General features: G+C 39.3%; 1 protein-coding gene across 2 annotated transcripts in view; it reads left to right on the plus strand.

Moving 5' to 3' along the window:
• pip5k1bb (phosphatidylinositol-4-phosphate 5-kinase, type I, beta b) overlaps positions 1-10,454 on the plus strand; it is a 32,723-nt gene extending 22,269 nt beyond the window's left edge. For both annotated transcript variants that reach the window (XM_041998521.1, XM_041998523.1), the window contains exons 8-15: positions 2,571-2,773; positions 3,132-3,215; positions 3,756-3,804; positions 3,915-3,999; positions 4,845-4,997; positions 7,030-7,156; positions 8,906-9,029; positions 9,129-10,454. In XM_041998521.1, coding sequence (XP_041854455.1) covers positions 2,571-2,773; positions 3,132-3,215; positions 3,756-3,804; positions 3,915-3,999; positions 4,845-4,997; positions 7,030-7,156; positions 8,906-9,029; positions 9,129-9,131 — 828 coding nt within the window. In that variant the 3' untranslated portion in view covers positions 9,132-10,454. The remainder of the gene's footprint in view (positions 1-2,570; positions 2,774-3,131; positions 3,216-3,755; positions 3,805-3,914; positions 4,000-4,844; positions 4,998-7,029; positions 7,157-8,905; positions 9,030-9,128) is intronic.
• The last annotated feature ends 63 nt before the right edge of the window (positions 10,455-10,517 follow it).

Raw genomic sequence — 10,517 nt, forward strand, 5'->3', positions numbered from 1 at the left:
CAGTGATGGCAGTGGCCGACAGCGAGACAAACATTACAGTGATGGCGATGTGGGCGATGATGTCAAGCTGTTCAGAGAGCACGTGTTTGACAGAGGAGGCTTGGACAGCCTGGGAAGGGCTCAGGCCAAATCGCATCAAGATATATATATATATAAATATATATATATACAGTATATATATATATATATGTATATATATATATGGAGGTGTCTAGAGGCAACATGGAATAAGCTGATTAGCTCTATGGATGGATTTGAGAGTGTCACACCTGTAGGGGAAGAGGATGCCAAGCAAGACCATATCACCCCCATCCTGAAAACTCTTCATTGGCTCCCCGTCCCACTCAGGATAGAATACAAGGTCTCCCTCCTCACCCACCAGTGCATTCAGGGACATGCCTGACCTTACCTACAGGAACTCCTCACCCCTCACACCTCCTCACGCACCCTCCGTTCTGCAACCACAAACACCCTCCAAGTTCTCAGAACAAAGCTCCGCAGCATGGATGATTGGGCCTTTTCAGTTGCTGCCCCAAGACTGTGGAACACCCTACCAGACCACCTGAGAGGCCCACAGTCTATAGATGTTTTAAGCTAAACTTGAAAACCTTACTTTTTTTTAAAAAAGCCTTTTGCTTAATAGCATTTTATAGACTCTTTTTAATTCCAGTTTTCTGGCAGTGCAATACACACACACATATATATATATATATATATATATATATATATATATATATATATATTTTTTTTTTTTTTTTTTTTGAGGAAATGGAAAGATCCTGTCAATGCAGAATTGTATCTATGTATCTTAATCATCCTGCACAACTGACAAAATTAAAGGTTGTGTCTCTAAAATCTTCATATTATGTCATGTGGAGCAGGTGAAGCTCATGAATCATGAATGCATACTTAAGCAGGAAGTTCACAAAATCTATCATTATCAACACAGAGATAGGCTGGCGGAGTGCTTCAGGGTGAGATATTAGGAGAAGGATCTGAGATTTGGAGCAGGGGAATCTGTCACAAAGCAGTTACTGTAGATTTAGGCTTTGCCATTCATTGCAGGAAAACTGAGTTGTCTTTGTAATGAGAGCAAAGGCAGGTCGTCCAGGGGGAGATGTCCAAGCAGATGACTGTTAATACTTCTTAAGATCAGTGACATTTCAATTGAAAATTGAAATTCATAAAAATAACCTAGAAATTGGGCAGCTTTCTGTTTGTTGTGATGGTTTGATTGTTTCCTGGGGAAAGCTGGGCCCAGACACACAGTAATGGCTTTCTGTAGGCAGCATGGAGTATGTGGCTCTATTCAAAATGGCTGCAGCTTGAATAGACTGAGGGAGTTTGAGTGAGGGATGCAAATTGTTGATATGGAAAAGGCAACGCGCAGACAAAAGCCTCAGTGTTTCGTTTCAGGCGTTTGTGTTTTTGTGTTTTCAGGCATGAGTATGAATGTGTTTGGTGTTATCTTTATGCCATCAGTTGTTTCTGTTGCAGATAAAAGCTAATTAACTATTCTAATAATAATACTGATAATGATGAGCTGTTTTTAAAGCATGGATTGAAAACAAGTTAGCCAGAGATTGCAGCTTACTTTTGGGGATTCTGGATCATAGAGTTGTCTCAGATTACATCATACTTATTTTAGTGCTTTCAGTTACTGCATTTCTCCATCAAATCCAAAGGAAAAGTGTGTATAACCTTTTGATTGGTAGTGTATATACTGCAGGAATTTATTTATGGACTATGTGTTTTTACATAATTTTTTTTATTATTATTTGAAGGAAGGATGGGGACCACTACAGTTATAGTTGCTGAGGCTTTTACTCATTCTGTAACTCCTGACTCATATTAGTTCATTTCCATGAAAAGACATGTAGCCTATAGATAAAAAAGACTAAGAAAGCTGATCAGAAATCACATACGATTCCAAACACTAGAGCGATCACGTGTATTCAGTTTTGTTGCAGCTACTCTGTTTTTTTTTACCATTTGGCATTTAAATTGTATTAGGGAGGGATGCTCACAGTAAAATGCTCACTGTTACTATAATTAGTCAGGAGGAATTAATCATTATAAATTCTCCCCCAGCCTAGGTCATGAGATAAGTCTTGCTACAAGATAGTGACCCTGATCCCTTTCACTTCTCTCTCTGCTCCGTCACACCATACTGTAAGACTGCCTTTCTTGAGAACTCAGGAACATGAAGTCAGAGTGTCTGGGAAACTGGGCTAAAGGCTTCTCAGACAGGTCAATATGTAACACTTGGCTCCGTGTGGAGAAACACCTTGTTTGTTTAGCTCAGAATTGGTTTAAACAGAGATTTCCTTTCGCTCCTTTTCTGGTCGCTCTTGGCACGGAAAGTGTGGAGAGGATAAAAGTGTTTTGGAAGTTAAAAAAAATCTTTTATTCATGTCTATATATTTACTGTTGGGGAGCTGATGGTAAAGCATCGCTTCTTGTGGTGGGGTTGGTGGTGGGGGTGAAGTATAGTCGGAGCACCAGAAGAGCCTAGAAAATGTGTAGTCATGCATTTGTCCTAAAAATTATTATTTTTTATGTTGCAATAGGTGCTGGAAAGTTTTAAGATCATGGACTACAGTCTGCTGCTGGGTGTACACGTTTTGCACCAGAGCCACAGGGAGGGGGGTGAGCCGGGCCAGGCAGGGGGGGACGGCAGGAGGTCCGTGGGTCAGAGGGTGCTTTACTCCACCGCCATGGAGTCGATCCAAGGAGACGGCAAGGCAGCTGAAGCCCTCACCACTGACGACACGTGAGTTAGCTCAGCTGGGGGGAAACACACAAACACACACTGTATTATAGACTCATGTTAGGGCTGTCTGCCTCTTTATCCACCACTTTTTCTCTCACAGACATTGTTATACAAGCGTGCTCATACCTCACCCAGGGCACACTGTCAGCCTCTAATATAACCATAGCTACACAAAAACAAACACAGTCGCTGTTCTGTGTATTTACAGCAATACACACAAATGTAAATAGCATAAGTGCCTTTTACAAACACTTGTAAAAGTCAGGCAGCACACTAGTTTTATTTGAACAATGTTTCAAGCATCGCAGAATAACAGTAGCTTTTGTCTGACTGCTGCTGTGCTTTTCCTCTGTTTAAGGATGGGCGGCATCCCTGCGAAAACACACAAAGAAGAAAAGCTGTTCATCTTCCTGGGTATCATTGATATCCTACAGTCTTACAGGTACTGATCTTAATGAAATGGAAGTAACCTGTTGTATGTACTGCATGTTTCCAGCACTGATCTGCAGAACTGCAGCAATGTTTCTATCCATTTCACAAATGGATCATCTACTGTACATATAGTAATTACTTACAGCCTGTTATATTGAATTATCAGGACTACAAGATACTAAAATCCTAAAAGGACAAAAACATCCTCTATCCAATGTGATTTAAGTGTCCACAAGTTAGTGGGTTAATGCATGGAATGCACACAGCATGAGTGAGGAAGGATGAACAGGCCTAATTTTGAAAACTTATTCTACTGTATTTCTGGTAGATTTCCTCTCTTGAAGGAAAACTTTAAGGGTTATGCGACTAAAACTTTGTTTTTTTCTTAAATTCTTAAAATGACTCTGGGTTTAAGCCTTGTTATTAAGAAAGGAGGAAGCATCTCTCTTTAATTATATCAGACTTGTTTGAAGTTTAACTAAACTCAAAAGGAAATTGCACAGAAGCACACGATAGTTATAAAACATCCTCTTGTTTCGTTTCTCCCCAGGTTCATTAAAAAGTTGGAACACTCGTGGAAAGCTCTGGTGTACGATGGCGTAAGTTGATAGCTCTCCCAAATCTGACACTGCTGCTTTTATGAATGAACCTTTCATTTGGCTACATTCTTTTATGTCTAAAACACAGCATTTCTCTTCCATGTCTTCAGGACTCTGTGTCGGTCCATCGGCCCGGGTTTTACGCAAGCCGTTTCCTCAAATTCATGAGCACGCGGGTCTTCAGGAAAATGCAGTGTAAGTCGCTCATGTCTAAACAGTAAGGGGAAGGGTAAATGCAGAAAGCAGGAAATCCCCACCTGATAAGGACGGTGAATCTGTGGACAGATTTTAATGTGTATGGCTGGAACATAATTAGATTGATGATAATGTGCTTTAAAGGAGATATTAACCTTCCTTTTATGCCTGTTTGAGGTTGCATAAGTGTGCAGATGTATTTGATTTATTTTAAGGATTTAATAGTATAACATTAACTGTTCTTTTTAGTGGATTATATATATAAACACTCGTGACTAAACTTTAAAAAAAAAAAGAAAAAAAACATGTGTTCACGTTACCCCTTCAATCCAGTTATTCCATTTTTAGCAGCAGTCAGACTGGTGGGCATGCAGAACTGATGGATGCATGACAAGCTGTCATGTTGTCTGTAGACATGTTCTATGAGTTTGTTCATGGTGTCATGTGAGCGCTGTGGGGTGAAGCCAGGAAGCTGCTTTAGAACTTCATATCAAAATCAAATATAGTAACAAATGTTATGCAAGTATGCAGAACCCCCTGTGGAAATTAACAAGGCTGAGTCACTGATTTGAGGATTTAGCCACACTATTAAACACTGCCAAGTCCTGCCAGAGGGAGATGAGAGGAAAGGGTTTTATTTCATGCCCTGCTTGGGGGGCACAATACAGGCGGTTTTGAGGACACTTGTGAATTTTAACAGCGTAATATCTGCTAATTATGGAGAATTGAGTTTCATTATGTGAGCCTTACACCCATTTATACCACTGCTTCTGCATTTACCTTCCCGAATCTCTTATTTCTTTCTTTTCTTGATTTTTTTTTGTTTTTTTTTTTGTGCTCCACAGTAATTCGTTTCTCCCCTTCAAAGAGGACTCGCACTTCCATCCCTGCTCTGAAGTCGTCCTCACAGGAGATCCTTTCTTCAGATGAGAGGAACGAGGAGGACAGGAGGGACAGGCTCGGAGGGGCTCGCAGCCTGGCCAGTCTGGATGGACAAGGTACACAAAACATTCTTTTAAAAAAAGAAAAAAAAAAACACTTGACTTTGAAGCAATTTTTTCCCATATGTTTAGTAAGATAAGCCTCCATCTGCCGTTTGACAACACTGAGGCATGCTCTTAGAAATACCTCCTTGTTAATGGAATTTGTACTTGCAAATGAAACATTACTGTGATTGTGTCCCACTTTAAACTGCTTCCCCATCCTCCATGGCCCTTCCATTTAAAAACACTTGAGGCCTATAAGCAGCCACTTTTATTCAGCAAGAAAAATATTGTCCTCTCAGCTCTGACCCACGGCAAAGCTGTCACCGGCTGATAGTGTTCTGCTGTGATGGAAACAAAACAGAAGCTATCTTCTTAGTTTTTTTTCTCCATTAGATACAGTATCTGTGCATGTACGCATATGTTAAAAAGAGATGTAGTTTTAGCTTTCATTATGTGTCTTTCTTAATTTCCCTTGTGACCACAATCTGACCGGAGTCCAAGACGGGTAAAGTGTAAAATAGATGATAAAATGCAGCAGCTGCATCTGACCTTTGTTTTGGGATATGATAAAGGGGTGTTAGCCAACGCCAACTCCGGAAGAAACAAGGGTGTGGACCTGGTGCAGAAAGAGGAATCATACACTTACACGTCTGCTTTCCTTTAACAACTGAGGACTCTCCCACCAGCATCTCCAGCTGTGACACTGCATACTACAAAGCAAATTGGATTGTCACTTCCTGCTTTGCTCTCTGTGGTTACTAAATTAGTCTGAAACAGGACAGAGGAAAATTATTTTACCCTGAAGTGAGAGGCTGATTCAGAGAAATGTCAATTTCACTGGAACTTTGTGATCAGCTAAATTTATTTCTTGTTTATTAGGTTTGTTTAAACCTTGAAGCCCACAATGGAAAGCACAGGGTAAACAGGGCTGATGAGCCACAGTGAAGTTTTCATTTTCAGTATGTCAACATCAGTGGGTAAATGTTTGGGAACTCTAAAGTTCTAAAAAGCTTTAAATTCGTTTGGTAGCAGCCAGAAATTCTTTAGTTCTTGTTCGGGAATTTGTTTTGTTAATTCGTCCTTCAAAAGGCTTCTGGTTCAGTGATTCTTGGGCTGCTTTGAATGAACAGCTCATTTTTCAGTGATGCATACCTTGGGGTACACAGTGACGACTATGACAAAGGTTTTTTATTATTTTTTTATTTTTTTTTATTTATTTTTATAAGGATCACCTTCCTGTTCATAGACAGCATTTATTTATTTATTTCAAAGAGGGACTGATCCATGAAATTCTGTATCTCTCTTTACTAAAAAAAAAATCCAAACATGCTTTTGCACCTCATTTGTTTCCACAAATGTGTTAATCTGTTTTAGATTTCTATTTACAACCCTCCTTTCCTGAATTATTTAGTATAGATGCAGAGAAGATTTTTTCCTCAGGTAGCTCTTTCATGCAGGTGTCACTGCACAATAGAACAATGAATCTTTTGTAGTCAAAATTTGGCTCTTGATTTTTCTTTGTACCAATCCAGCAAGCATTTTTTGGATAGTTTTTTTTTTTTTTTTTTGTCTATTCGAACCTTAATTTGACCTCCAATGTTCCTTTTCTTAATTACATTATAAAACTAAGTTTACAGTAGCCGGGAAAAACATACAAACAACCTTTTTTAGAAGCCTCTGGAGCCACATCCAATAATTTTTTTGGACAAAGTGCAGGGGTCAGAGTAATTATGAAGGTTTGAAGTTCCCCCTACCACAAAAAAAAAAAAAAAAAAAAAAGAAAAGCAGCCATCAGTGAGGCCTTGGCAGACGTGAATTGTAGAATTTGAATTTCTGGTGGTGCCCAAAAAAATAATTTTAATTTTTTTTGTCATTTTTCAGATAATTACACTTAATTTGTCAAATCTGATCGAACCAGACATTCAGTAAAAAAAGCCTTGTGGCGTGCAGTTTGAGCAACTGGAAACTTCCAGGCACTATAGTTTATTTAAAAAAGGGATTGAAAAGAAAGAAGAAGAACTGATGTTGCATCTTTTCTCCTCAGCTGTCTTCGGTTCATATCTTCGTCCGGATTTGGTCCCTGCCAACCCGTTCTCCTACGAGGGCTCCTCCATGGGAACCATCTCCACCTCCTCCATCTTTGTTAGTGTGGACAACCAAACAGAAGAGAGGTACATCCCATTTTGTTTTCTTTTTCATCCTTTTCTTATATTATTCTAAAATGGGTGTCATCCTAAAACATGATGCAAGCTTACTTTGAATAATATGGAAGGCACGCCCAACACACACACTCGCGCGCTCAAACACTCCCACGTTAGTGCTGCTTGTACTCTGACATCACATGGCCTTATTAGTGACGTGCGTCATGGAACTGGTGAGACAACGGCCTTGGCAGCATTCATCAAATACACTTACACACATACACAAATATACTGTATAGACAGAAAAGGAAGAGTGATTCATCTTTTTAATTTACAGATGGGAGAAGAATACCCCAGAACACAAATCCTCCCCTGAAAGCAACATTTGCTTTAGCCTTTACAAAACATGGCCTTGATAGCTTAAGCAGCCTTTTTTAAAGTACAACTTTTAGATTGTTTCAATGTTATGGAATTGACTAATCATTGCAGGTCTTTCTGAGTTATGTATTATCTTATTGTGTCTTGGGAAATCAGGTAAAAATTACAAATGAGTTTTCCATTAACAGGATTTATTACACCTCCAGCCCCCTTTTGTCACACCTCTCTTTGCCAACAGATGGTTTAATTTCTCTCTTTCTCTAGAAGCTTCTTTGTCCTCTGCCCTCTACTTCTTTTTCATCTTTAACTTCTCCTCCTGTCCAGCAGCGTTGGGTTTAACTTGTTCTCTGAGGCTCCATTGTGTGACTTGGCCGGTATCGTTCCTCTCATCAGTCACCTGCTGCTGCCCTGACATTGTTCTCTCAACTGTTTTCATAAATATTTAAACAGCAGCTTTGACACAGTCTTACTTGGTGCTATTATAAAGCACAAATACTGTGACAAAAGAGGACAGGCAGCGCAGGAGACTCCATATATCGGCCAACAATAATTCCTCTCTGACAGTTGGTTGGCCTGTGTTAGTAGTTGTGTCATAGGTACATAAAGCTGTTGTTTACCTTCATTTACTATAACTATAAAGCTATCTTCCTGGATATCTTATTGACTTTGAAAAAAGTCATGTCATAAAAGGGGGACTACACATTCCTGACTTTCTCATGTCACCTGATGACTATATTAGGAAAACAGTGTTCTTGATGCCCCCTAGTGGCTGAAGCACAGCTGTACAGTGTGTTTCCTGATTGGAGGCTGCATATTTCTACCTTCTACTTTTCAGGCTTTTTAGAAGATTTGTTTTTACTTCTGTATACACAGCTTGTAAAAATGTGTGTAGGAATAGTTTATTCCTTAGGAATAGAGTCACTTTCTCAAAGCATGTAACAGGATCCTCTGTTCATTAATGGCTTTGCTAAAAACAGAAATATAACGGTGTCATGCTCTGTTTTATACCAAATATTGGAAAATTTTCTAGTATTATTCTCTTCATATTTCTTATGCCACAAGGATCTGTTTGCAGGATATATTCTCCCAACAAGTGTTTTATTTTGACCACATTATAGTGAGCAAATCTTCCTAGTCTTCAGGAGATTTTCTTCACTTCCTTTAAGACATTTCTGAGGCTAGGAGTGCCTCATGTGAGGCCTGACCCCAGGCAGGTTCCCCATTCTGCTCTCAGTCAGATCATCTCGTTTGCCTCTTTGATGTCCAAGCCTGCAATAGTGTGTGATTTGTTCCTGGAGTAAGCGTTTTCCTCTGTTTAGACAGCTGCTTTACTTTAGCTGCAGACAGTAAACTCTCTGGGCTGTCTACAGCTTCACATGTTGATGTGTTGTTCTGTTTCAGAGACGACGTTGCATCCAGCTCCACGTTCACCCTAGAGGACAGCGCCATCTGCCTCACTTCAGAGCAGAGCACCATGGACGTGGACATTGATCGCGATGATGGATCTGTTCTCGATGTATACTTGGTGAGGCCTTAATAAAAGAGATTAGACCAGTAATTCATGTTTAGTTTATTCCTGTTCTTTAACCATCATTCTCATCTGTCTATTTTTGTTACTTTACAGTGAAAACAGCAGCTTTACATCCTTAATTTCCTCCTGCCACCTACAAGACAATCACCGCACTCCATTGGACATGCCAAGCTGATGTCTGACTCCATTTTCAGTGCTGCTAGATCCATGTTGCCACTTGTACTTGCCAACAAATACAAATACTATAATTCCCACTGGTTGGTGGACTTAAAGAACCTGAAAAGGTCATTGTGATGGAGCTGACAGGAACCATGTGACATTGTGTAATGTGCTGATCACTGGGCTGAATTGAGTGTTGCTGTAAAAGCATGCAATACGGTGGTGCCATTGTTTTTTTATGTATATTGTTCAAAGATTTAAAGTTTTCACATATATATATATATATATATATATATATATATATATATATATATATATATATCTATATATATATACACAGGAAGAAAGTCTTGATACACATCATACATTTCTTTAAATGTTTTTTCTGACGATGCTTAAAAATTTGCAGCTGTTTAGCTGCTGATGAGAAATGTTTACAATAACGTTATGGCGGCATCTTTGTCCCCCGATGAAGAGGGACACGGCATGGTTACACAAAGGACACAAGCCAGCTTGTAGCCTCAGCCAACACAGATGAAGACCCACAAACAGACTTCGTTCTGAAGCTACCAAGGCCAAACACAGACTACAAAGTAGTCAACTTTTCCTAACTGGGTGGTTGTTTGTACTGCCTGAAAGGAGCCCGACGCTCTGGCAAAGAACTGCTGTAAAGCGACGTGAGGAAAGACAGTTACTGGATCTTTGACGAAGCACAGAGCGGAGGGACAATGCACTTTTGACATTGGTTAGGATTACTGTAAAAATATATATTTTTCTTCTGAGGACATTATTTAGGTGGGTGGGCTACCTGACAGAAGCACAGATTTGGATGTGTGAACATGCACTTTTTTTTTCCCCCTTTTTACTTTACAAATGCACACCTGTTTGTCATTGATACATGTAGAGACAATGAAGGAACACTGTAGATCATTTTTGATGTGGAACCTCTAGTTTTGTGAGGTTTGCATCACTACTGAAGATGCTTTTACTCAGGATATGCTTTGATACTGAACAAGTATGTCCTCCTTTAAGAAGTTATGAGATATGCATCCTACACTTAAAGCTGTCTGATACCTCTTCATCAAGATCATATCTAGCTATAAATGTTCAACTCTACGATCACACGTCAGTTGAGACCATAATTTATTCTGTAAATCTCAATATTTTACCATTTGCTGAAAAATACTTTAATCACTGAATGTAAAGACAATACATATTTATATATAGAAGAGCCTCCTATAAATAAACTCCTAAAATTCATTGTCTGCCTTTAATTACTGAACTTTTAAGCCTGGGAGCAGTAATGTTCTACATATCTATGGG

The sequence above is a fragment of the Melanotaenia boesemani genome, chromosome 11 (assembly GCF_017639745.1).
Source record: "Melanotaenia boesemani isolate fMelBoe1 chromosome 11, fMelBoe1.pri, whole genome shotgun sequence".
NCBI classification, from domain to species: domain Eukaryota; kingdom Metazoa; phylum Chordata; class Actinopteri; order Atheriniformes; family Melanotaeniidae; genus Melanotaenia; species Melanotaenia boesemani.